Source organism: Ictidomys tridecemlineatus, chromosome X, assembly GCF_052094955.1.
Source record: "Ictidomys tridecemlineatus isolate mIctTri1 chromosome X, mIctTri1.hap1, whole genome shotgun sequence".
Taxonomy (NCBI): Eukaryota; Metazoa; Chordata; class Mammalia; order Rodentia; family Sciuridae; genus Ictidomys; species Ictidomys tridecemlineatus.
In genome coordinates, this window is record NC_135493.1 from 67,547,382 (window position 1) to 67,575,052 (window position 27,671).

At 34.9% G+C, this 27,671-nt stretch overlaps 1 protein-coding gene across 5 annotated transcripts in view; it reads right to left on the reverse strand.

Annotated features, from left to right (window-relative positions):
* The window catches only part of LOC101955809 (vascular endothelial growth factor receptor kdr-like), a 291,669-nt gene that overhangs the window by 85,366 nt on the left and 178,632 nt on the right, over positions 1-27,671 (reverse strand). For all 5 annotated transcript variants that reach the window (XM_078034616.1, XM_078034613.1, XM_078034614.1 and 2 more), the window contains 3 exons: positions 3,169-3,304; positions 2,044-2,148; positions 765-878 (listed from right to left, as the gene is read on the reverse strand). In XM_078034616.1, coding sequence (XP_077890742.1) covers positions 765-878; positions 2,044-2,148; positions 3,169-3,304 — 355 coding nt within the window. The remainder of the gene's footprint in view (positions 1-764; positions 879-2,043; positions 2,149-3,168; positions 3,305-27,671) is intronic.

Below are 27,671 nucleotides of genomic sequence, written 5' to 3' on the forward strand. Positions count from 1 at the left end.
TTTTAGGCATTATATTACCTTTCCCACTTTATATATTGTTGTCCCAACCCCACCATAATTTTATTGATAAAATTCATTCTAAAAGGTTCACTCAATGGACTAAATTTTTCTGCAGTTTGCTCATGGCTTTCAAGTTTATTTGCATTTGCCTTGATGTGTATTTTATTCATATTTATTTCAGTAGCACGGCTCTCCTCTAACATCCTTAAGGAAGACCCTAACTAAAATCAGTGGGTGCTTAGAAAATGCTGTTTGAAATAAGGCAAGTGAAAGGACAGTGCAGTAGAATTCTCATAGGGGGAAGTAAAAAAAATGTTTTAGATTTAGTGTAGAGAAGAAATATGTAAATGGACAGGGCATGGAAATATGCTTGTTGAAAAAGTGGGTGAAACCCTCCTCAGGCTATGGTAGTAAGTACACTGAAGGTAAGATAGATGACTCAAGAAGTCTAGAAAGTACCATGTCTTGAACAGATTTTCACATTTCCTTGGCAAATTCTCTCCAACTATCCTGTCCAAGATCAGATACAATGTTGAGTTAGCAGGAATCTTAGACATAAACTCAATTTCTTTGTATATTGTACAGCCTTCCCTAGAGCAGGGGGCTGAGAACATGAGTTCTGGAGATCCTATGAAGTGTGATAAGTCTATAAGTTATAAGAACCTCACATGCAATTCAGGTAGTCATCTAAATCAGGGACTACCTTGCTTCTGAGCATATAACCTCTAGGAAAGAGATCTGTCTAGCTATGAAAGTCTTCTTACCTCCAGGCTTAGTGCAAGCACCCAGTAAGTTGACCACATTGAGGTGGTGACCAATGTGAATGAGGATCTTCAGCTCTGACATTAAAGCCTTACACTCGTTGGATGTTGCACAATCTGTTTGAGATACACACAATAATCATACAAAAAGAATTTTTTTTGTCCCTAAGAGTAATGGTGGAGCATATGAAATACAACTTCCTGGTAAAGGAATTCTGGCAGAAAAGTCTGGAACACAACCACTCAGATGTTGGTTTGTTGTCCTTTCCAAACAATATTTTAAACAAATAATACCTTTGTAGCATGTCCTAATTTGCCTCTACTCTGAGCTCTATGCAGTATTAGCCTCAATAACTTTTCTGATTTTTCATTTTGAAACAGGTACTCTTGGAATATAATCCTTTATGTGATAAACATTTTATCAATTAATGTACTATAAGAGGTAATGAGTTAATTGGCCCAGATTGTTCTAAATATTGATTTATGTGGACATGTGGAATCAGAGGCATGGATTGGATAGTATTCAAATGTTTAGTCACATGTTTATCCATTCAAGACTTAAAACACACCATAACTGATGCATCATGACCAGTGGAGAATTCACTTGGATTTCTATTCAAGTATATACGATACCATATACTTCCACTGATACATTGAGATTCTGGTATCCAAATACCATTAAGGACTTATACTGATATTACCAGCAATTAAAAATATCAGGTCATAAACCAAATGCCGAATGTTTTCCTTGATATAAGGAAGCCAATTCATAGTGGGATAGTGAAGGGGAGCATGGGAGGAATAGAGGAACTCTAGGTAGGGCAGAGGGGAAGGAGGGGAAAGGAGGGGGCTTGGGGTAATTAATGATGGTTGGATGTGATGATCATTATTAACCAAAGCACATGTATAAGGACACAAATTGGTGTGTGTATACTATGTATACAACCAGAGATATGAAAAATTGAGCTCTATGTATGTAATGAGAGTTGTAATGCATTCCATTGTTACATATAAATAAAAATATATATCAGGTCATTACTTCTGCATTTAAGTTGTTGTATGCAAAGGAGATAAACAGGTTGTCATACAAGTTTCCACAATGACTGGTCATACTTACGTGGCTGCTATTTTTCATGAACATGAAGATGGAATGATGGTAGAAGCTGTATTTATTTACCTCCTTTACTTCTAGTTCATGTCTTTTACAGTACAGTTTTCTACCTGTCCCAAAAGTATACCTATAGATGTTCCTCAATGGCTTCCAAAGCATTAGAAATATTACCTTTTAGCATCTTCACTGCCACTGTTTTACAGGTTGAAGCTTTGTCGATGCCAAAGGCACAAGCTTCTATCACTTTTCCAAAGGCACCAAGGCCCAGGATTTTGCCTGAGGGGGACAAGAAGTAAAAATTAGCAATTTTGAAAGACCTCAGAAAGAAGTGCACATTTGAGTTCTTGTAACGAATACCAGCATCCCAAAGACAAAGCATTCACAGAGAGGTTTTGCCGACCACGCTATGTAAAATTATAATGCTGTTCTCCTCCTCAATTTTCCTCTATAATACTTATCTACTAGATAATATTATATTTATTTATCATTTATTATTGTATCTATTATTAATCTACCACACTAGAATGTAAGTTCAATGAAGACTTTCATGTTAATAACTATATACTCAGCAGCTAGGATAATGTTTTAATAATAGATATCTAGCAAATATGTGTGTATGAAGCAAGCAAATGAAAGGTTATACCACATCAGCCATGGAGACAAAGAACTTTGTGGGTTGAGGAAGATCCATAATGGCCTACAGACACATACTAGTTCAGTAGGTAAAAGTGTTATATACCTTTTAAACGTTGTAAGTCTCCTAGTAATATACTTCATTAGTAATCACATTAGCTACTGATATTCTGGATATAAGTTTGTAGTCATTCAAGTGCAATTATTTATGGAAAAGACTCTGTGCTTCCTCTAGCCCAAGAAATTTTTGTTAAAGAGATTCTAATTAAAACCAATCCCTATCATTTGTGAAGTACTTTAAATTTGTAAGACATATTGGCAAATGTTCTCACACTGAATTCCCACAAAAGTGATGGAATGTAAGAAAATACACATCAGTCCTAATGTCTCCCTTTTATAAATGAGAAAAACATGTCTTAGAGAAGTTAAGGGACTTGTCTTCTCTAAGATTACCCAGATTGTACATCTAAAATCTTTTAGTTGCATGTTATATGTACAATACAATTCTGCTACCCTAATTTCTAATTTTTGATTTGTTTACTATCACCACATTTCAAAAAAAATATATCCAATTTTCTAGACCAATCATGAATGAGGTTGAATAGTATTGCATACAATAATCTAAGTGTAACCTAGATTTTAGTGAAAGAAATTGGTACATACCCAACTGTAACCGGTCCCGAGGAAATTCCCATTTGCTGTCATCATAGGGAAGCCTGTCACATTGTTGATCAAGGGGCATTTCTCTAGGATCCACAATGATGGAAAGGTAGCTTGTTTTGATTTCTGAAACACTGGGCTGCAGAAAGTAAAGGGGAAAAACACCATACTCTGTTTTATTTCTCTTCTGATGTGGTATAAGGCTTCTGAAGTTCACCATTTTACATCATAAGGAGTTTCATATAGTAAGAAATATATACAAAAAAGTAAAGATAAGAAAAAGCACAATAAGAACACAATTAAAATTAAATTGACAATTTGGGAAAACAGTTGCAACAAACCTAACATATAAGGAATAGTACTCATGCAGAGAGTTTGCTTGCGGATCACCAGATTGAGCTCTGGACAAAGCACAAGGTCTCCTCAGCACCCCCCCACCTCACCAAACACCCTACGTGAGAAACATATGGAATCCATTTTGGAAAACCTTACTCGCCATTAATCAGTGGGTGTGGCTACGAGAACGGTTCTGCCTCTGATCAGGTACCTGGTTTCCAACTCCCCCACCCCCAGTTGTGATAACTCAAAATTTTTCTCAGAAGCTTTTGGGGGGTGTAGTTATCAATGCAGAACAGCAACTGTACAGGCACCTGATTTCCATCTCAGAGACTAAGAGTAGGGAGGCTCCAGGTGGAAGCTCAAGTCCCCTCACACTGGCTACCTGACCACCCTCAATGCAGAGATTCAAGCTAGGAATAGACAACTCCACATACTGGAAAAAAAAAAAAAACAGAGTTCTGAGAGACCTTTTTTTTTTTTTTTTTTTTTTTTTTTTTGCTTTTTGCTTTCTCTTCTTCTCTCTCTCTTCTCATCCATTCTCCTCTACCCTTCCCACTCTGGTCCTCTCAAACTCAACATATGTGAAACCAAGAACTTTGCATGAAATAGTACTTAAACAACTGAATCACCAGAATAATATAATATAGAGGAATTGCATATGCCCCAACTCCCTCCCCTTTTTTTCTTCTTATTTTCTTTCTCCCTCTCTCTTTTTTTCTTTCTTTCCTCATTAAATTTTTTCCTTCTTCCTCCCTCTACCCCACTTTCAACCCCCTAACTTCTACAAGTTATATGCAGGGTAATTTTCTAAATACAGATAGAAGTTTGAATTTATACATTCTTCCGTAAATTACCCCTGTCTATTCGTTAGAGTTCTCCTTCAAAGTTGCTAAGTTAGATTAACCCCATGACATCACTCCTTCCCCACTTAACATAACATCCTATGCATAACCTTCAGTTCTCTATATGCCATCAGAAATAGTATGCCTTTTATGAAACTAATAATTATATTTTAAATAATAATTGAAGCCAACATCTGTAGACATAGAGTCTAACTATAAATGTATTAATAATGAAAACTTGTGCATAGATGATATACTATTGATATTGGGAACTTATAACATTGTTTTTCTCCACAAAATAAAGATTTTGGAACTGTACAAGAGTAATATAAATAAATAGGGGAAAAACATTAACGTAACATTTACCCAAAGCTGGAAAGAAATGTGAGCAGTATGAAAAGACAAGGAAAGAAAGGACCACAAACAATGCAGGTCAATTCAACATTAGAAGATGTAACATCTGCAGCAGAAGGAATGTCAGACAAAGATTTCAGGATATACATGTTTCAGATGATCCGGAGTCTCAAGGAAGACATTAGATAGCAAATTCAGACAATGAAAGATCACTTTGACAATGAATTACATAAACAAATCCAAAAAGCAAAAGATCAACTCTACAGGGAGATAGAGGTTATACAAAAAAAAAAATACCCAGAAATCCTGTAAATGAAGAAAATAATAAACCAAAACTCAAATGAGAGTATTACCAGCAGAGTAGAACACGTAGAAGATAGAACATCAGATAACGAAGACAAGTATATCATCTCGAAAAGAATGTATACAGCTCAGCGAGACTGATAATAAACAATGAGCAGAACATCCAAGAAATATGGGATAGCATAAAGAGACCAAATTTAAGAGATATTGGGATACAGGAAGGTATAGAGGTCCAAACCAAAGGAATGAGCAATCTGTTCAATGAAATAACATTAGAAAACTCCCAGACTTGAAGAATGAAACAGAAATCCAAATCCTAGACGCCTACAGGACGCCAAATGAGCAAAATCACAAGAGATCCACACCAAGACACATTATAATGAAGATGCCCATCATACAGAATAAGGAGAGAATTTGAAAAGCCACAAGAGAAAGGAAGCAGATTACATTTAGGGGTAAACCAATCAGGCTAATCTTTCAACACAGACTCTGAAAGCTAGAAGATCCTGAACAATGGTTTACAGAAGACATCAAGGAGGAAATTAAAAAATTCTTAGAAGTAAATGAAAACTCAGACACAACATATTGAAATCTCTACGACACTATGAAAGCAGTACTAAGAGGAAAATTCATTTCATGGAATTCACTCCTTAAAAGAAGAAAAAGACAACAAATAAATGACCTCATGCTACATCTCAAAGCCCTGTAAAAAAGAACAAATCAGCAGCAAAAGCAGTAGAAGGCAAGAAATAATTAAAATCAAAGCTGAAATCAATGAAATCATAACAAAAGAAACAATTGAAAAAATTGACAAAACTAAAAGTTGGTTCTTTGAAAAAATAAATAAGATCGACAGACCCTTAGCCATGCTAATGAAGAGAAGAAGAGAGAGAACCCAAATTACTAGCATACATGGTGAAAAAGGCAATATCACAACAGACACTACAGAAATAGAGAAGATAATTAAAAATTATTTTGAAACCTTACACTCTAATAAAATAAAAGATAGTGAATGCATCGATAATTTCCTTAAGTCATATGATCTGCTCAGATTGATTCAGGGGTATATACACAATTTAAACAGACCAATATCAAGTGAGGAAATACAAGAAGCCATCAAAAGATTACCAATAAAGAAAAGCCCAGGACTGGACGGATATACAACAGAGTTTTAAAAGACCTTTAAAGAAGAACTAATACCAATGTATTTCAATAGAAAAAGAGGGAGTACTTCCAAATTAATTCTACAAGGCCAACATCATCCTGATTCCAAAACCAGACAAAGACACTTCAAAGAAAGAAAACATCAGACCAATATCTCTAATAAATATAAATGCAAAAATCCTCAATAAAATTCTGTCAAATCAGATAGAAAAACATATCAAAAAGATCATGCACCATGATCAAGTGGGATTCATCTCAGAGATGCAAGGCTGGTTCAATATACGGAAATCAATGAATATAATTCACCACATCAATTGGCTTAAAGATAAGAAACATATGATCATCTCGATAGACACAGAAAAAGCATTTGACAAAATACAGCATCACTTTATGTTCAAAACACTAGAAAAACTAGAGATAACAGGAACTTACCTCAACATTGTAAAAGCTATCTATGCTAAGCCTAAGGCCAGCATCATTCTAAATGGAGAAAAATTGAAGGTATTCCCTTGTAAATCTGGAACAAGACAGGAATGCCCTCTATCACCACTTCTATTCAATATAGTTATGGAAGCACTGGCCAGAGCAAATAGACAGATGAAAGAAATTAAACGTATAACTATAGGAAAAGAACAACTTAAACTAGCACTTTTTGATGATGATATGATCCTATACCTAGCAGACCCAAAAGGTAATACCAAGAAACTTCTAGAACTAGTACATGAATACAGAAAAGTGGCAGGATATAAAATCAACACCCATAAATCAAAGGCATTCCTGTATACCAGTGACAAATCTTCTGAAATGGAAATGAGGAAAACTAACCCATTCACAATATCCTCAAAAAAAATACTTGGAAATCAACTTAACAAAAGAGGTGAAAGATCTATACAATGAAAACTACAGAACCCTAAAGAGAGAAATAGAAGAAGACCTTAGAAGATGGAAAAATATACCTTGCTCATGGATAAGTAGAATTAATATTATTTAAATGGCCATATCACCAAAAGCACTTTACAGATTCAATCAATGCAATTCCAATCAAAATCCCAATGGTATTCCTAGCAGAAATATAAAAAGCAATTATGAAATTCATCTGGAAAAATAAGAGACCCAGAATAGCTAAAGCAATTCTAAGCAGGAAGAGTGAAACAGGTGGTATTACTATACCAGATCTTAAACTATACTACAGAGCAATAGTAACAAAAACTGGTACTGGCACCAAAACAGGCTGGTAGACCAATGGTACAAAATAGAGGACACAGAAACCAACCCACAAAATTACAACTACCTTATATTAGACAAAGATGCTAAAAGCATGCAATGGAGAAAGGATAGCATCTTCAACAAATGGTGCTGGGAAAACTGGAAATCCATATGCAACAAAATGAAATTAAATCCCTTTCTATCACCATGCACAAAAGTTAACTCAAAATGGATCAAGGATCTTGGAATCAAACCAAAGACTCTGTGTCTAATACAAGAAAAAGTTGGCCCTAATCTCCATCACATGGGGTCAGGCCTTTTCCTTAAAAAGATACCTACAGCACAAGAGTTAAAACCAAGAATCAATAAATGGGATGAATTCAAACTAAAAAGATTTTTATCAGCAAGAGAAATAATATGTGAGGTGAATATATCCTGGGAAAAAATTTTTACCCCTCACACATCAGATAGAGCTCTAATATGTAGGGTTTAAAAAGAACTCAAAAGGTTAAACAACAACAACAAAATAACCCAATCAACAAATGGGCCAAGGACCTGAATAGACACTTCTCAGAAGAGGATACACAATCAATCAACAAATACATGAAAAAATGCTCACCATCTCTAGCAGACAGAGAAATGCAAATCAAAACCACCCTAAGATACCATCTCACTCCAGTAAGAATGGCAGCCATTATGAAGTCAAACAACATCAAGTGCTAGTGAGGATGTGGGGAAAAAGGTACACTCATACATTGCTGGTGGGACTGCAAATTGGTGCAGCCAATTTGGAAAGCAGTATGAAGATTCCTTGGAAAGCTGGGAATGGAACCACCATTTGACCCAGCTATTCCTCTTCTCAGACTATACCCCAAAGACCTAAAAACAGCATACTACAGGGACACAGCCTCATCAATGTTTATAGCAGCGCAATTCACAATAGCTAGACTGTTGAACCAACCTAGATGCCCTTCAATGGATGAATGAATAAAAAAATGTGGCATTTATACACAATGAAATATTACTCAGCACTAGAAAATAACAAGATCATGGCATTTTCAGGGAAATGGTTGGCATTAGAGCGGATTATGCTAAGTGAAGTTAGCCAATCCCTAAAAAAAATGCTGAATGTCTTCTCTGATATAAGGGGGGTGACTCAAAATGGGGTAGGGAGGAAGAGCATGAGAAGAAGATTATCACTAAATAGAGAAGAGAGGTGGAAGGGAAAGGGAGGGAGAAGAGGAATTGCATGGAAGATGGAAGGAGACCCTCATCGTTATACAGAATACATGTATGATGATGTGAGGAAAAAGAAAAAAAAAGAGGTGTGTCACATTAGATTGGGTAGAGAGAATTGATGGGAGGGGAGGGGTGGGAAAGTGGGGAAAGGAAGAGAGAATTGATGGGAGGGGAGGGGAGGGAAAGGGGGCAAAGGAAGGACAGCAGAATAAAAAAGACATTATTATTGCTGTATGTATATATGTGACTGCATGACCAATGTGATTCTGCAACCTGTACACTCAGAAAAATGAGAAATTATACCCTGATTATATGATCTGTCATAGGATATTTTCTTCAGGTCCCGCATTAACATTAATGCTGCCACAGCCAGAGGTCCTTATAGTAGCAGTGTTAGGATCATCAATTCCTGAGAAAATTATTGTTATCTGATAGGGGTCATGACTCCCATTGCAAGTATAGCCCTTGTCTTGTACCTCATTCTGCTTTTTATAATCATTCTTTTAAGTCAGGCATTTCACACAGAGACACCCACACATACTGTGGTTTAAACATCACCTCCAATAATTTCTAGAGTACTTATACTCTTATAATGCCTACAGAAAGTGTGAGCTTCTGACTCTGAAATGGTATGTACTATGATCAAATTCACTAATCATGGTCAAATAAGCTAGAAGGAGACTAATCTACAGTATCCAACTAGAATCAAAGCTAACACTGCACAACAAAAAAAAAACACCATAGAAAACAACTTCATAAGAAAGCCACCTAGAAATTGGGACATCTCCAAATATGGATAAAATATATAATTTATTAGATGCACAAATATCTATGTAAAAATATAAGAAATTCAGTGGAGGGAACAAGGAAGTATGACATCTCCAAAATTCATAATAACTATCTAATAATGGATTGCAAAAGAACAAAAATCATGAATTGCCTGTTTAAAAGAATGATTATAAAAAGAAGAATGAGGTACAAGACAACACAGAAAAACTTTTAAAGAAAATTAGATAATACAGAATATGGAAGACAAATTCACCAAAGACCTAGAGATTAACAGCTCAATAAATCAAATTAAAATATAGGTGAATTCCTTAACAACAGAAAAGATCAAGCAGAAGAAAGTATATCCGAACTTGAAGATAAGTCTTATGATATATCCCATGCAGACAAATATTAAAAATTAAAAAAAAATAAAATAAAAAATAAATAAACATTTAGGATATTTGAGATAGCATTAAATAAATACCTACATCTTTGGAATACACATAAGTGAGGAGAATAAGGTAATAAAAAAGCATACTTAATAAAATAATTGCAGAAAACTTGCATATTCTTGGAAAAGTTGTGACATCCAGACCCCTGCCGGAGCTCAGGCTCAGTCTAGAACCACCTCGCTGACCTGTGCTGGAGCTCAGGCACAAGGTAGACCCGAGTCCATCTCATCATGGGAAGACATCCACCAGATCTCAGGCTCAGCCCAGGATCACCTCCGCCAACTGGCAGAAACCTGCTAGAGCTCAATCTAAGCCCAGATCTGCCTTGCTGACCTGCTAGGGAGCTTGAGCCCAGAATGTGTCTGAGTCCATCTCACCACTGGTAGTCACCGTCCAGAGATCAGGCTCAGCCCAAACGCACCTCTGCCTACCAGAAAACACCCACCGGGGCTCATCCCTGGCCCAGACCCCCCTTGCTGACCTGCATGGGAGCAGGGACCAGGGTAAGATTGGGCCTGACCCACCACCACCATCACTACCTGGGAGCCCAGGTCTAACCCCCTTCCATCTTGAGATACTGTAGCCATCCCCATAGCCTACCCCATGCAGTAGCCTCTATCTTAGGACAACAGACAGGGCCTAGAAACAGCTGAATCTTGGAGCAAGCATCCCAAAGCCAGTGTAAGGCCCACATTTTCAGCCCCGTCTCTGAAAGACATTGCATCCATCTTGGGGTACCTTCACTGCTATCTTGAGTTACCTCCTGATAGTGCTGCCACCACATATTGTTGCAGTAGTATCCATCCTGGGACACTGGAAGGGTCCAGAAGTCCAAAACCAAGTTGAGATAAAGATAATCTGCACAGATACTACAACATTATAGGGTAGAAACTCTAATACCAAAGATCCACACTGCAAGAAGAAAATCACATACACAACATGAAAAAAACAAAGTAGTAAGTGTGCCAAACAAACCAGTATACTACAATAACAGAACCCATGGACACCACAGTTCAAGAAATGTCAGAGAAGGAGTTCAGAATGTTCATACTTAAAATGATCTGTAAATTAAAGAATGACCTAAATGAGCAAATACAAGCAAAAACTGATCATTCCAAAAAAGAGATAAGAGAGCAAATACAGGCATCCACTGAATACATCAACAAAGAGATAAGCAATAATACAGGTAGCAAAAGATTACTTCACAAAAGAGAGTCTGGAAAAAAATCAGAAATCCTTGAAATGAAGGAAACAATAAACTAAATAAAAAAACTCAATAGAAAGCATCACCAACAGAGAAGACAGAACATTAGATAAGGAAGACAAAGTACACAATCCTGGAGCTTATTTTAAAGGTAATTAGAGTCTTGTCACTTTAATTTAAAACTCTCTAGTGTTTTGCTCATGATTTGAACCTTCTTTAATGAAGCCAGTGCTGGTCGCTTGGTAGAACAATCTGGAAAATAAAGTTCACCACACAGTGAATATGGTAAGGAGCTATGAGCTGAAATTCAAATAAATATGGGATAGCATCAAAAGACCAAATCTAAGAGTTACTGAGATAGATGAAGGCAAAGACTTTCAAACAATGGAATGTACAATCTCTTCAATGAGATAATACCAGAAAATTTCCCAAACATGAAGAATGAATTGGTAAATAAAATATGAGAGGCTTACAGGACATGAAATGTACAAAATTACAACAGAACTACTCCAAGGCACATTAGAATGAAAATGCCTAGCATACAGAAAAAGGATAGAATCTTAAAAGCCACAAGAGAGAGGAATCAGATCACATATAGGGGCAGACAAATTTGTATCTCAGCAGGTTTTACAACCCAGACACTCAAAGCCAGGAGATCCTGGAACAGTATATACCAAGCTCTGAAAGAAAACGGATGCCAACCAAGACTCTTCTATCCATCAAAATTAAGCTTTATATTTGATGATTAAACAAAAGTTAAAAGAATTTACAACTCAAAAGCCTATACCACAGAACATCCTCAGCAAAATATTCCATGAAAAGAAATTGAAAAACAACAATGAAAATAAGCAAAGGGAGGTGTCACACTAAAGGAAAAACTAACCAAAGGAGAAACCAAGTCAAGTTAGATACCAAAAACAAACAAAATTGCCTGGGAATACAAATCATGTCTCAATAATAACCCTGAATGTTAATGGCCTAAACTTACCAATCAAAAGACATAGACTGGCAGATTGGATTTAAAAAAGACACAACAATATGCTGCCTCCAAGAGACTCATCTCATAGGAAAATATATCCATAGATTGAAGGTGAAAGGTTGGGGAAATTCATACCACTCACCATGGACTACAGAAAAGCAGGGGTTTCTATCCTCATATCAAATAAAGTAGGGTTCAAGCCAAAGTTAATCAAAAGAGACATAGAAGGATATTTCATACTGCTTAAGGGAATCATTCATCAACAAGACATAATAATAATAAATATATATTCCCAAACAATGGAACATCTACATTCATCAAACAAACTCTTCTCAAGTTCAAGAGTCAAATAGCCGACAACATAATAATTCTGGGTGACTTTAACACAATTTTTTCATCAATGGCTGAACAAAGAAACTATAGAACTCAATAAAACTATCAATAACTTAGACTTCACTGATATATATATATATATATATATATAATATTTCATCCTCCAATGAACAAATATACTTTTGTCTCAGAAGCACATGGATCCTTCTCTAAAATAGACCATATATTATGTGACAAAGCAACTCTTAGCAAATATTTTTTTAAATGTAGATATATTACCCTGCATTCTATTAGGTCACAATGGAATGAAATTAGAAATCAATGGTAAAATAAAAAAAAAATAAAAGCTACTCAAATACCTGGGGACTAAATAATATGCTACTGAATGAACAATGGGTTGCAAAAGACATCAAGGAGGAGAATAAAAAATTATTATAGGTGAATGAGAACACAGATACAACATATCAAAATTTCTGGGACATTATGAAGGTAGTACTAAGAAAGTTCATTGCATGGAGTTCATTCCTTAAAAGAAAAAAAAGTGAAAAAATAAATGACTTAACATTACACCTCAAAGCCCTAGAAAAACAAGAACACATCAACACCAAAACCAGTAGAAGGCAATAAATAATTAAAATGAGAGCTGAAATCAAAGAAATTGAAACAAAAGAAACAATTGAAAAGTTGACAAAACAAAAAGTAGGTTCTTTGAAAAAATAAATAAAATTGACAGACATTTACCCATGCTAATGAAGAGAAGGAAAGAGAAAACTCAAATTAATAACACACATGATGAAAAATGAAATATCACAACAGACACTACAGAAATACAGAAGATAAGTAGAAATTATTTTGAAAACTTGTACTCCTCTAAAATAAAAAATATCAAAGGCATCAGATAATTTCTAGAGTCATATATTTTGCACAAATTGAATCACAATAATATACATGATTTAAACAGATCAATTTCAAGTGATGAAATAGAGGATGACATCAGCCTACCAACTAAGAAAATACCAGGACTAGATGGATACACAGCTGAGTTCTATAAGACCTTTAAAGAAAAACTAATAGCAATATTCTTCAATTTCTATCAGGAAATAGAAAAAGAGGGAGCGCATCCAAACTCATTCTATGAGACCAATATCACCCCCAAAGTCAGGCAAAGATATATCAAAGAAATAAAACTTCAGACCAATATCTCTAGTGAACATAGATGCAAAAATTCTCAATAAAATTCTGGGAAATTGAATACAAGAACATATCAAAAAGATAGTACACCACGATCAAATGAGATTCATCCCCTGCAAGCTTGGTTCAACATATAGAAATCAATAAATGTAATTCATAATATCAATTGACTTAAAGATAAACATAATATGATCAACTTAATAGATGCAGAAAAAGCATTCAATAAAATACAGAACCCCTTCATGTTCAATACACTAGTAAAACTAGGGATAACAGGAACATATCTCAACATCATAAAAGCTGTCTATGCTAAGCCCCAGGCCAACATCATTCTAAATGGAAGAAAAAATGAAAGCATTCCCTCTATAAAATTAAAGACATGAATTCCCTCTTTAATCACTTCTATTTAACATAGTTCTTAAAATACTGGCCAGAACAATTGGACAGATGGAAGAAATTAAAGGGATATGGACAGGTAAAGAAAAACTCAAATTAGCACTATTTGGTGACAATATGATTCTATACATTGAAGACCCCAAAAATTACACCAGAAAACTTCTACAACTAGTAAATGAATTCATGAAAGTAGCAGGATTCCAAATCAACACCCATAAGTCAAAGGCATTTCTGTATATCAGTGACAAACCCTCTGAAAGGGAAACGAGGAAAACTACTCCATTTACAATAGCCTCAAAAATATTTAGGAATAAACTTAACAAAAGGGGTAAAAGATCTCTATAACAAAAACTAAAGAATGCTAAAGAAAGAAATTAAAGAAGACCTTAGAAGATGGAAAGATCTACCTTGTTCTTGGATAGGCAGAATTAATATTGTCAAAATGACCATACTACCAAAAGCACTATACAGATTTAATGCAATTGCAATCAAAGACCCAAGGACATTCCTCATAAAAATAGAAAAAGCAGTCATGAAATTCATCTGGAAAAATAAGAGACCCAGAATAGATAAAGCAATCCTTAGCAAGAAGAGTGAAGCAGGTGGCATCACTACACCAGACCTTAAACTATACTACAGAGCAATGGTAACCAAAACAACATGGTATTGGCACAAAAATAGACCTTTAGACCAATGGTACAGAATAGAGGACACAGAAAGTATCCCACATAATTACAGTTATCTTATATTAGTCAAAGGCACCAAAAATATACACTGGAGAAAAGATGGCCTCTTCAACCAATGGTGATAGGAATACTAGAAATCCATATGCATCAAAATAAAATTAAACCCCTGTCTTTTATCATGCACAAAACTCAACTCAAAGTGGACCTAGGAATTAAACCAGAGGCACTGCATCTATTACAAAAATAAAAAAAAGTATGCCCAAATCTCCATCATATCAGATTAGGCCCCAACTTCATTAATAAGATTCCTATAGTACAAGAATTAATATCAAGAATCAATAAATGGGATGGGATTAAAATAAAAAGCTTCTTTTCAGCAAAAGAAACAATCAGTGACATGAATAGAAAGCCTATAATTTGGGAACCAAATGTTTACCACACGCATATTAGATAGAGCAGTAATCTGTAGCATATATAAAAAACTCAAAAATCTTAACACCAAAAAAACAAATAACCCAATTAATAAATAGTCCAAGGACCTGAACATACACTTCTCAGAAGAAGGTATATAATCAATCAACAAATATATGAAAAAAATGTTTAACATTTCTAGAAATCAGAGAAATGCAAATCAAAACTACTCTAAGATTTCATCTCACTACAGTCAGAATGGTAGCTATTAAGAATACAAACAGCATGGGCTGGAGATGTGGCTCAAGCGGTAGCGCGCTTGCTTGGCATGGGTGTGGCCCAGGTTCGATCCTCAGCACCACATACAAAGAAAGATGTTGTGTCTGCCGAGAACTAAAAAATAAATATTAAAAAATTCTCTCTCTCCTCCCTCCCTTCTCTCTCTCTCTCTCTCTCTCTCTCTCTCTCTCTCTCTCTCTCTCTCTCTCTCTCTCTCTTAAAATAAAAGAATACAAACAGCAATAAGTGTTGGTGAGAATGTGGTGGAAAAGGTGCACTCATACCTTGCTGGTGGGACTGCAAATTGGTGCAGCCTATATGGAAAGCAGTATGGAGAATCCTTGGAAAACTTGAATGGAACCACCATTTGACCCACCTATCCCACTCCTTGGTCTATACCCAATGGGCTTAAAAACAGCATACTACAGGGACACAGCCACATCAATGTTTATAGCAGCACAATTCACAATACTGTGGAGCCAACCTAGATGTCCTTCAGTGGATGAATGGATAAAGAAACTGTGATGTATATATACATAATGGAATATTATTCAGCAATAAAAGAGAATAAAATCATGCCATTTGCAGATAAATGGATGGAGTTGGAGAATATAATGCTAAGTGAAGTAAGTCAATCCCAAAAAAACAAATGCCAAATGTTTTCACTGATTTAAGGATGTTGATCATAATGTAGTTGGGGGAAGGACACGGGAGGATTAAAGGATTAGAGCCAAGAGGAAAAGAGGAGAAATAGGAAGGAAGGGGGAATGGGGGTAGGAAAGTGGGTGGAATGAGAGTGACATCATTACCCTAAGTACTCTATGAAGACACAAATGGTGTGACTCTATTTTGTGGACAACCAGAGATATAAAAAATTGTGCTCTATATGTGTAATACGAATTGCAATGCATTCTTCTATCATATATAAGAAATTAAAATTTAAGAAATAAAAAAGATGTGACATCCATATAAAGGAGAATTGTAGGAGAACAAATAGACATGAACAGAAAAGATGAGTATGATGGAACACTATAGTCATACTGCCCAAATTATAGGACAGAGAAATAATTTGGAAGTCCATAAGAGAAATATAACAGTTTGCATTTAAAAGCAACCCCATGTGACTAACAAAGGAATTTTTTCAGCAGAATACCTACAATCCAGGAAGAAACAGTGACATATTATAACTCCTGAATAATAATATCTGCCAACCAAGATGACAGTAGCAGTAAGAAGACTAACTTTTAGAGATGAAGAACTTACAAAATTTTCAAAGCAAGGGGAAACAAATTACAAGAAACCAGTGGCCACCAGAACAGGTATGCAGAAGATTCTTAAGGGATTCTTCTATACAGAAGTGAAAAATTATAATTACCGTCAGATACACCAGATACCAAAACACAGTGATACTGAGAATAAAGTCTGCTCCACAATGGAAAATGCTGCCCAAGAGTCTGCTGTCAGGCAAGGCTAGAGAGACCTCAGCATACAGGCACTGCTAACAAGTTTGCCTGGTTTAGGTAAGTGCAGAGAACAAATATAAAGTAAGATAACTATTCCATAAACTTCTCATGGTGGGGGGATTCTAAAATTGAAGCCATGGAAAAAAATATCTCCACTTTAAATAACTCACCAAGGAGAAAACTGAATCTTTTAATAATTGTTTTTGAATTAGCTATTTTGTATAAAATATTTTGTTGTGTCTTCTCTGTTTTTTTTTTCCAGAGTTCTGGTTAATTTTACCCATTTCTTTGATTAATTAGATAAAGTCTTGTTATCTCTTGTCTGCTTTCCCAACTCCATTCTCCTCCATTCTCTTTCATACTTCTCTTCCTCCTCACTTTATGTTGTTTCTTTCTTCCTCCATACTTTTTCAGTCTTTTCTTTCATTTTCTTCCTTATTTCAATATAATTAAATATTAGGTGTTGTTTTAGTTAGCCTTTTTCATTGCTATAATCAAAACACCCAAAAACAACAATTTTAGGCAGGTAAAGTTTATTTATAATTCCTGGTTTCAGAAGCCTCAGTTCAGGGCTGGGGATGTGGCTCAAGTGGTAGTGCGTTTGCCTGGCATGCGTGCGGCCCGGGTTCGATTCTCAGCACCACATACAAAGATGCTGTATCCGCCAAATACTGAAAAATAAATATTAAAAAAGTTCTCTCTCTCTCTCCCTCTTAAAAAAAAAAGGAGCCTCAGTTCATAGATGGCTGATTCCAAAACTCTAGGCCAAGGTGAGGCATAGCATCATAGTTAGAGAGTATGGAGGAGAAATTCAACACATGACAATCAGGAAGAAGATAGACAGAATGAGTTCTCACCAGGGACAAAAAATATACCCAAGGGTATGTCTCCACTGACCCAGCAACTCCATCCACACATTCCCTGCATCCAGTTCCCACCCAGTTAATCCTTATCAGTGAATTAATGCACTGATTCTGTTAAGGCTCACATAATCCAATCACTTCACCTCTGAATTGTATTTTCTCACACATGACCCTTTTAGAGATACTTCATATTTACACCATAACATGTATATCATTAATGCCAAATTTTCACCCTATTCTATAATATTACTCACCCACATTCCTTCTTAGAAGAGTAGTATAGATAATTAGTAATGCATTCATAAATATACATTTGTTTACAATTAGTTATTAAGGGACCTATATTACTAGTGATTACATTCTCCTCACAGTTCAGTGCTGGTGGTAGACTCAGCACTTTGATTACACTGATATTTTGATGCTATGATATAACCCCAGTTCAGATAATATTTTAAAGAGCTAACTACTCACTAAAAGACCCTCACATAAAAAGAGGAACCAATCATGACAGATGCACAAACAACATAGAACTTCTGAAAGAATGAGGAATGAAGCCAACAAGACACTTCCAAAAGTTTATAAATCTCCAATAATTGTATCCATGGATATTTAGGTAGATAAAAAGTTAGACAAATAATTCAACAAATTGATGGTTAAAATGATGGATTATTAATGAAAGGACCTAAGGGACAAAATGCAGGATATGTATAAACACTTCAATAAAGAGACACTGTGAAAAATAATCCAACAGACATTTTCAAAATGGAAAGCAACAATAAGTCAAATGCAAAGCTCAAAAGAATGCCTCTCAAATAATTAGATCAAGTAGAAGACAAAAGTCACTGAGCTTGAATATATGGTGGACTTACTTGCACACAGCAGGTATTAAAGAAAAATAAATTATGATCAAAATAAACAATAATAATGGGACAACACTAAGAGACAAAATTTAAGGCTCAAAAGCATTCAGGAAGGAGTAGAGAAATAGACTAATGGCATTGACAATCTATTCAGGAAAATGATAGCAGAAGTTTTTCCAAACCTCGGGAACAAGATAAATATCCAGATACTGTTTGTTTACACTTGTTTACACACAACATAGAATTTCTAAGTGACCAGGAGAAAATCAAATGTGAAGAGTGGTTTACAGAGGGAAACACAGTTCATGGAAACCCACCTGGTTCTGCCCCACTTGCTTGAATCCAAGGGCTTGCAGGACCAGCTGGGAGAAATGGTCCCAGCTGAGAATTTGAAAGGATGGTGGTGAGAGTACTTGAGTTTGGAGACAGAATCAGAGAGACCAAGAAATGCTAGTGATAGAGGGAACTAAGGATTGGCTCTTCCACTGCATAAGTGGAACCCATGGAAATACCTGGACCATCAAATGCTGAGGCTGGAGGTGTGCTGACATAAGATCTTCAGACTATTCACCATTCAATGAATAACATGGAGCTAAATTACACCTCCAGGAACTCCACCTATGGGATTTCCTCTCACATTCCAGTAACCTGATCCTGAGATTGAAGAAGACATCACCCTCAAGCCAACCCCACATAAAACTACTGAGAAGAAAAGCTGAGAATCTTTTGAATGCCAACACAAACAATTCTTTAACTCTTGATGGAGATCTCTTTTAAAATATTTTTTTTCTTCTTTCTTTTCTCTATTTAATTGTGAGTTGAATGGTTCATGGACACTTGTACATATTCATATTAGTTTCTTTTTCCTCAGTTCTAGCATCTTTCAAAGGAAGTTATTTTTCATTGATCACAATTTTGATGACTAAGATGTTTTATGAGTATAGGTAAATTTTGTTTTGCATTCCTTTATTTTTAAAAACGCTTAATTTCTATATTTATTTCTCACATTTATCTATTTCTTTTAATTGTTCTTCTATCTTTTCATTTGCTAATAGCCAATATTTATGTTCTGTCTTTCACTCTTCATTTAGATGTTTAATTCTTTTCTCACTCCTTCCCTATAAGGATCACATCCTATATTACATCTGGTATCTTCTAGTTCACTATTTGAAATTGTAAATCCTTTTGCAAACAATGTTTTTACTGGCAGCAATAACTGACAATATCATTTATTTTTTTGTGTGACAATTAACACTGTATATGACATAGCAGGAACTATTGAGTTAGGGCTGAATATTTTTTGCATTTATCTCATTCATTAAAAAATAGAAAATTATCAAATAAATAACCTAACACTGTATCTTGAAGCCCTATAAAAAGAACACATCAACACCAGAAGCATTAGAAGACAGGAAATAATTAAAATCAGAGCAAAAATCAAAGAAATTGAAACAAAATATCAATATACAATCAATAATACAAAAATTTGTTTCTTTGAATAAATAAATAAAATTGATAAATCCTTAGCCAAGCTAATAAAGAGAAGGAGAGAGGAAACTCAAATAATTAAAATTTATGATGAAAAAGATAATATCACCATGCACACTACTGAAATACAGATGATAATCAGAAATTATTTTGAAAAGTTATACACCAATAAAATGAAAAACCTCAAATACATCAACAAATGTCCAGAAACATATTTTCTAACAAAATTGAATCAGGCAGACATGTAAAATTTAAAGAGATCAAATTTAAGAAATAAAATTGAAGACACCATCAAAACCCTACCAACAACGAAAAGTCCAGGACAAGACTCATTCTCAGTCTAGCTCTGACAAAGCTTCCAAAAAGAACTTACACCAATATTCTGGAAGTTATTCCATGAAATAGAAAAGAACCAAACCCTTCCAACTCATTCTATGAAGGTAGTATCACCTCAGTAACAAAACCAGACAAAGATACAACTTCAGACCATTATCCCTGATGAATATATATGCAAAAATTCTTAATAAAATATTGGCATACAAAAATATATGAAAAAAGATAATGCACCATGATCAAGTAGGGTTCATTTCAAAGATGCAGGTACTGTTCAAAATATCAAAATCAATAAAAATAATTCATCACATCAATAGATTTAAAAACAAAAATCACATGATTATCTCAATAGATGTATAAAAAGCATCTGATAAAATACAGCATCCATTTATGTTCAAAACACCAGAAAAACTAAGGATAGTAGGAACATACCACAACATTGTAAGTTTTATATGCTAAACCCAAGGCCAACATCATCCTAAATGTAGAAAAAATGAAAAAATTTCCTCTAAAAACTGGGATAAGACAGAGATATACTCTTTCACCACTTCTATTCAACATAGTTCTTGAAATTCTAAACAAAGCAATTAGACAAAAGAAAAAAAAATAAAGGATACTAATAGGGAAAGAAGAGCTTAAAGTATCCCTATTTGCTGGTGATATGATTCTGTATTTCAAAGAACCAAAAAACTCCTAGAACTCATAAATTAATTTGTCAAAGTATAAGGATATAAAATTAACACCCATAAATTGATTGTGTTCCTATAAACCAATGTTGAATTAAACTGAAAGAGAAATCAGGAAAAATTATCCCATCAACAATAGCCTAAAAATAAAATATATGGTAATCAATCTAAAATAAGAGGTGAAAGACCTCTACAATGAAAACTACAGAATACTATAGAAATAAATTGGAGAAGACCTTAGAAGATGGAAAGATATCCAATGTTCTTGGATAGGCAAAATTAATAATGTTCAAAAGGCCATATTATCAAAAGTGCTATAGAGTATTAATGTAATTCCTATTAAAATGCCAAGGGCATTCATTATAGAAATAAGGAAAGCAGTCCTGAAATTCATTTGAAAAAATAAGAGGCCCAGAATAGCCTAAGCATTTCTTAGTGAGAAAAGTAAAGTGAGATGCATCACAATACCAGATGTTAAATCATACTACAGGGCTATAAGAAAAAAAAAACACCATAGTATTAGCATAAAAACAGACATTTAGACAAATTTAACAAACAGAAGACACAAACCACATAAACAGTTTATGGGTTTATCCTATACAATGGTACCAAAAACATATATGGGAGTCCCAAAGATTCCCAAGGAGACCAGACAGGTCCAGGAAAACCCCCAACAATCCAATAACCTTGCCAAGGCAAGGGCAGGACATCTCCACAAAACCACCCCAAGACCCAGGACAGGATGCCTCCCACTGATCCTCCAGGAGCCCAGGCCCAGGTCCAGGCACAGAACTGCCCAACATGCTGAGGACCATGCCTGTACACCACAGCACTGCATCTCCAAATAGGCCACCCAAAAGCCAGCATTCGGCTTGCCTGTTCAGCCCCACCACTAAATGTGGTCACTGCCATCATGGGGCACCTCCAATGCCATCTCAGATTACCCCCATTGCTGGCACTACCATCTTTACTTGCAACAGATTCTATCCTGGGACACCAGCTGGTAGCTGGAAGCCCAACACCAAGGTACTTAGAGGTTTGACACTACTCCACCACTTCCATCTAGGGACAACAGCCAGGACCTAGAAGACCATCACCAAGGTCCCTTCAGGCTTGGTTACACCAGAAGTATCCCTGGTAGGTGTGCTAATAGCCACCATTTTGTTGCAGAGGCAGAAAAGAGCTTTACACAGGGTCACCTCTTTCTCTCTTTTCTCCTGTTAACAGCTAACTTCTTTTGATTCACCTTTCACTCTTCCTATGATTTAATGCCTGTATATTCTCACTTCCTACCTCATAAACATCACACCCTACATCCCCCTTGTTTCTCGTTTTGTCCACCATTAGATTCTGTGTACCCTTTTGCAAACCTATTGTTTATATTGCAGATAATAATTGAACACATCATTTCTGTTTATTGTGACAAAATTGTAATCATCTAAATAGGAACTATTTGGTTTAAGGCTGTATATAATTGCATTGGGTACTATTAATATTGATCTCCCCCTTAAAGGCAAGCCATCAGAAACCTACCAGGACACTAAAAGTTTATAGGGTAGAAACTGTAATACCTCGGATCTGCACTGCTAGAAGGGAAGGCACATGGAAAGCATGAAAAGATGAGGGAAGAAAGTGCTCCAATCAAACAAAGATGATACAATAATAGATTCCCTTGACAACACAGTAGATGAAAAACACTTTTATATGTCAACATATAAAAGTCTGCACTCCAAAACATTCCAAATATACATAATTAAAAACACTCTGCATATAAAATAATAACGTAAGAGAGCAAATACAGGCAACAATTGATAACAAAGAGATAAGAGAGTAAATAAAAATATCAAAAGATTACTTCAAGAAAGAGAGATTCTGGGAAAAAAAACGGAAAGCCTTGAAATGTAGGAAACAATAAACAAATAAGAAAATTAATAGAAAGTATCACCAACAGACTAGATCACTTGGAGGACAGAACCTCAGACAATGAAGATATAATATACAATCTTGACAATAAAGTTGACCACAGAGAGAAGATAGTAAGAAACCATGAACAGAACATCAAAAAAATAAAGGATAATATCAAATGACTAAGTCTAAAATATATTGGGATACATAAAGGCCCAGAGAAACAAACCAAAGTAATTCACAATCTCTTCAATGAAATAATACCAAAAACTTTCCCAAAAATAAACTGAAAAATCAAAAAATATACAAAATTATAACAGAACTACACCAAGGCACATTATAATGAAAATATCTAGCACACAAAATAAGAATAGAATTTTAAAAGCTGTAAGAGAAACGTTTCAGATTGCATATAGGGGAAACCAGTTCAGATCTCAGCAGATTTATCAACTCAGACCCTCAAAGCTAGGAGATACCAGAACAACATATAAAAGCTCTGAAAGAAAATGTATGCCAACAAAGAATCTTCAGATCTGATGACAAAATTAAAGCCTTCCTTGATAAACAAAAGTTAAAAGAATTTACAGTGAGAAAGTCTGCACTCCAAGACATTCTCAGCAAAATATTCCATGAGGAGGAAATGAGAAACAATAATGAAAATCAGCAAAGAGAGGAACTACACAAAAGAAAAAAACAATCAAATGAGAAACTAAGTCAAGTAAAAAAACAAAAAAAATGACTGGAAATAAAAACCATATTTCAATAATAACTCTGAATCTTAATGGCCTAAGTTCATCAGTCAAAAGACATAGACTGCAGATTGGATTTCTTAAAAAGACCCAACAATATACTGCCTTCAAGAGACTAATCTTACTGTAAAAGACATCCACAGACTAAAGGTAAAGGTAAAAGAATGGGAAAAAACATACTATTCACATGGACCATATAAAGAAGCAGGGGTCTCCATCCTTGAATCAGATAAAGTGGACATCAAACCAAAGTTAGTCAGAAGAGATAAGGAAGGGCCTTTCATACTGCTCAAAGAAATAATTCCTCAACAATCATAAATATTTATTCCCCAAACAATGGAGTATCTGTGTACATCATACAAATCCTTCTCAATTTCAACAATCAAATAGACCACAACACAATAATACTGGGAGACTTTAACACACCTCTCCCATCACGGGATAGACCTTCCACACAAAAACTAAACAAAGAAATTATATAATTCAATAACACAATCAATAATTTATATTTAACAGATATATATATAATATTTCACCCATCAAAGAGCAAAAACACTGGACTGGGATTGCAGCTCAGTGGTTGAGTGCTTGCCTCACATGCATGGGGCACTGGGTTTGATCCTCAGAACCACATACAAAAATAAATAAAGATATTTTTTAAAAAAGCAAATATACTTTTTTCTCAGCATAAATGGATCCCTCTCTAAAACAGACCATATGTTATGCCACAAAATAACTCTTAGCAAATACAGAAAAAAATAGAGATACTACCCTTCATTCTATCAAGCCATTATAAAATGACATGAGAAACCAATGATAAAATAAATAATAGAAGCTACTCCAACACCTGGCGACTAAATAATATGCTGTTGAATGACTCATAGATAGCAGAAAACATCAAGGAGGATATAAAAGAATTCGTAGAGGTAAATGAGAATTCTGATACAACATACCAAAATCTCTGGGACATATGAAGGCAGTGCCAAGAGGAAAATGTTCATTCAATTGAGCTCATTAATTAAAAGAAGAAAAAGTCAACAAATAAATGACATTACATCTCAAAAACCCTGAAAAATAAGAATAAGTCAATACCAAATGTACTAGAAGACAGGAAATAATTAAAATCAGGGATGAAATTGATACAAAAGAAACAATGAAAAAAATTGACAAAGCAAAAAGCTGGTTCTTTAAAAATAATAAATAAAATGGATAAAGTCTTAATTACCCTAAAGGAAAGAATGAGAGAGAAAACTCAAATTACTAAAATTTGTAATCAAAAAGGAAATATCATGACAGATAACAGTGAAATACAAAAGATAATTAGAAACTATTTTTGAAAATGTATGCCCCAATAAAATAGAAAATATCAATGTCAACAACAAATTTGTAGAGAATTATGAGTTGCCCAAACTGAATCAGGAGCACATACACAATTTAAACAGGTCAATTTCAAGCAATAAACTAGAAGAAACCGTCAAAAGCCCACCAATCAAGAAAATCCCAGGACCAGATGGATTCTCAGGTAAGTTCTAAAAGACCTTTAAAGAGTTAATACCAATATTCCTCAAATTACTCCATGAAATAGAAAATAAGGGAACCCATCCAAACTCATTCTATGATGCTTGTATCACCCTGAAACCTAAGCCAGACAAAGACACATAAAGGAAAGAAAACTTCAGACCAATGTCCCTGATGAACACAGATGCAAAAATTCTCAATAAAATTCTGGCAAATCACATACAAAAATATATTATCTCAGAGATGCAAGGTTGGTTCAATATATGGAAATCAATAAACATAATTTATCACATCAATAAACATAAAGATGAAAATCATATGATCCTCTCAGTAGATATTCAAAATGCATTTGATAAAATATAACACTTTTCCAAGTTTATAACACTAGAAAAACTAGCAATAATAGGAACATACCTCAACAGTGCAAAAGCTATCTATGCTAAGCCCAAGGCCAACATCATTCTAATTGGAGAAAAACTGGAAGCATTCCATCTTAGAACTTAAACAAGACAGGGATGCCCTCTCTTACCACTCATACTCAATACAGTCCTTGAGACTCTAGCCAGAGGAATTAGACAAGTGAAAGAAATTAAAGGGATATAAATAGAAAAAGAAATCAAACTATTACTATTTGCTGACAATATGATTCTATACTTAGAGGATCCACAAAACTCGCAACAAAATACTTCTAGAATTCATACATGAATTGAGCAAAGTAGGATTATTAAAGCAACAACTATAGATCAAATGCATTTACATACAATAGTGATGAACCCTCAGAAAAAGTAATTAGGAAAACTACTCCATTCACAATAGCCTCAAAAAAATAAATAAAGTACTTGGGAATCAATATAACAAAAGAGGCAAAAGACCTCTACAATGAAAACTAGAGAACATTAAAGAAAGACATTGAAGAAGACCTTAGAAGATGTAAAGATCCCCCATGTTCTTGGACAGGCAAAATTAATATTGTTAAAATGGCCATACTACCTAAAGTGCAATACACATTCAATGTGATTCCAATTAAAATCCCAATGTCATTTCTTTACAGAGATAGAAAAAGTAATCATGAAATTCATTTGGAAAAATAAGAGACCCAGAATAGTCAAAGCAATCCTTAGCAAGAAAAGTGAAGCAGGAAACATCACAATACCAGAACATAAAATATATTACAAAGTTATAGTAACAAAAATGGTATGATATTGGCACTAAAACAGGCATGTAGATAAATAGATAAATTGAAAGAAACCCACATAAATACAGTTATTTCATATTAGAAAAAGGTGCCCAAAACATACATTAGAGAAAAGACAGCCTCTTCAATGATTGGTGCTGGGATAAATGGAAAGCCATGTGCAGCAAAATGAAACTAAACCCCTATCTCTCACCATGAACAAAATTCAACTCAAAGTGGATCAAGGACCTTGGAATTAGACTAGACACCCTGTGCCTAATAGCCCTGACTTCCTTATTAAGACTCCTGAAGGGCAAGAAATAAAATCAAGAATTAATAAACGGCATGGATTCAAACTAAAAAGTTTCTTCTCTACAAAGAAGACAACCAATAATGTGGAGAGAGAGCCCACAGAATGGGAGAACATCCTTACTTGATACATATCAGAGCACTAATTTCTAGGATATATAAAGAACTCAAAAAACTTAATGCCAAAAATATAAATAACCCAATCAATAAATGGGCTAAGGAACTGAACAGATACTTCTCAGAAGATAAAGAACGGATCAACAAATATATGAAAAAAATGGTTAACTTCTCTAGTCATTAGAGAAATGCAAATCAAAACTCTCTAAGATTTCTTCTCACTCCAGTCAGAATGACAATTATCAAGAATACAAACAATAAGTGTTAGGCAAGGATGTGTGGGGAAAAGGTACACTCATACATTGCTGGTGGCACTGCAAATTGGTGTAACTACTATGAAAAGCAGCATAGAGATTCCTTAGAAAACTTGGAGTTGAACTACCATTTGATCCAGCTATCCCACTCCTTGGTCTATATCCAAAGGACTTAAAATTAGCATACTATAGTAAAACATCCACATCAATGTTCATAACAGCTCAATTCACAATAGATAAACTGTGGAAGCAATCTGAGATGCCCTTCAATAAATGAATGGATAAAGAAACTCTGGTATATATACACAATGGAATAGTACTCAGCATTAAGAAAGAATAAAATTATGGCATTTGAAGGTAAATGGATGGAGTTGGAGAATATCATGGTAAGCGAAATAAGTCAATCCCAATAAACTAAAGGCCAAATGTTCTCTCTGATATGTGGATACTGATCCATAATGTGGGGGGAGAATGGAGGTATTTTGGGCAAACGGGAGGGAGAAATGGAGTGGAGGCATGGGGACAAGAAAGATAGTGGAATGAGATCAACATCATTAACCTAGGTTCATATGACTGCATATATGGTACAACTCTATATCATGTACAACCAGAGAAATGAAAAAATGTGCTCAATGTACATA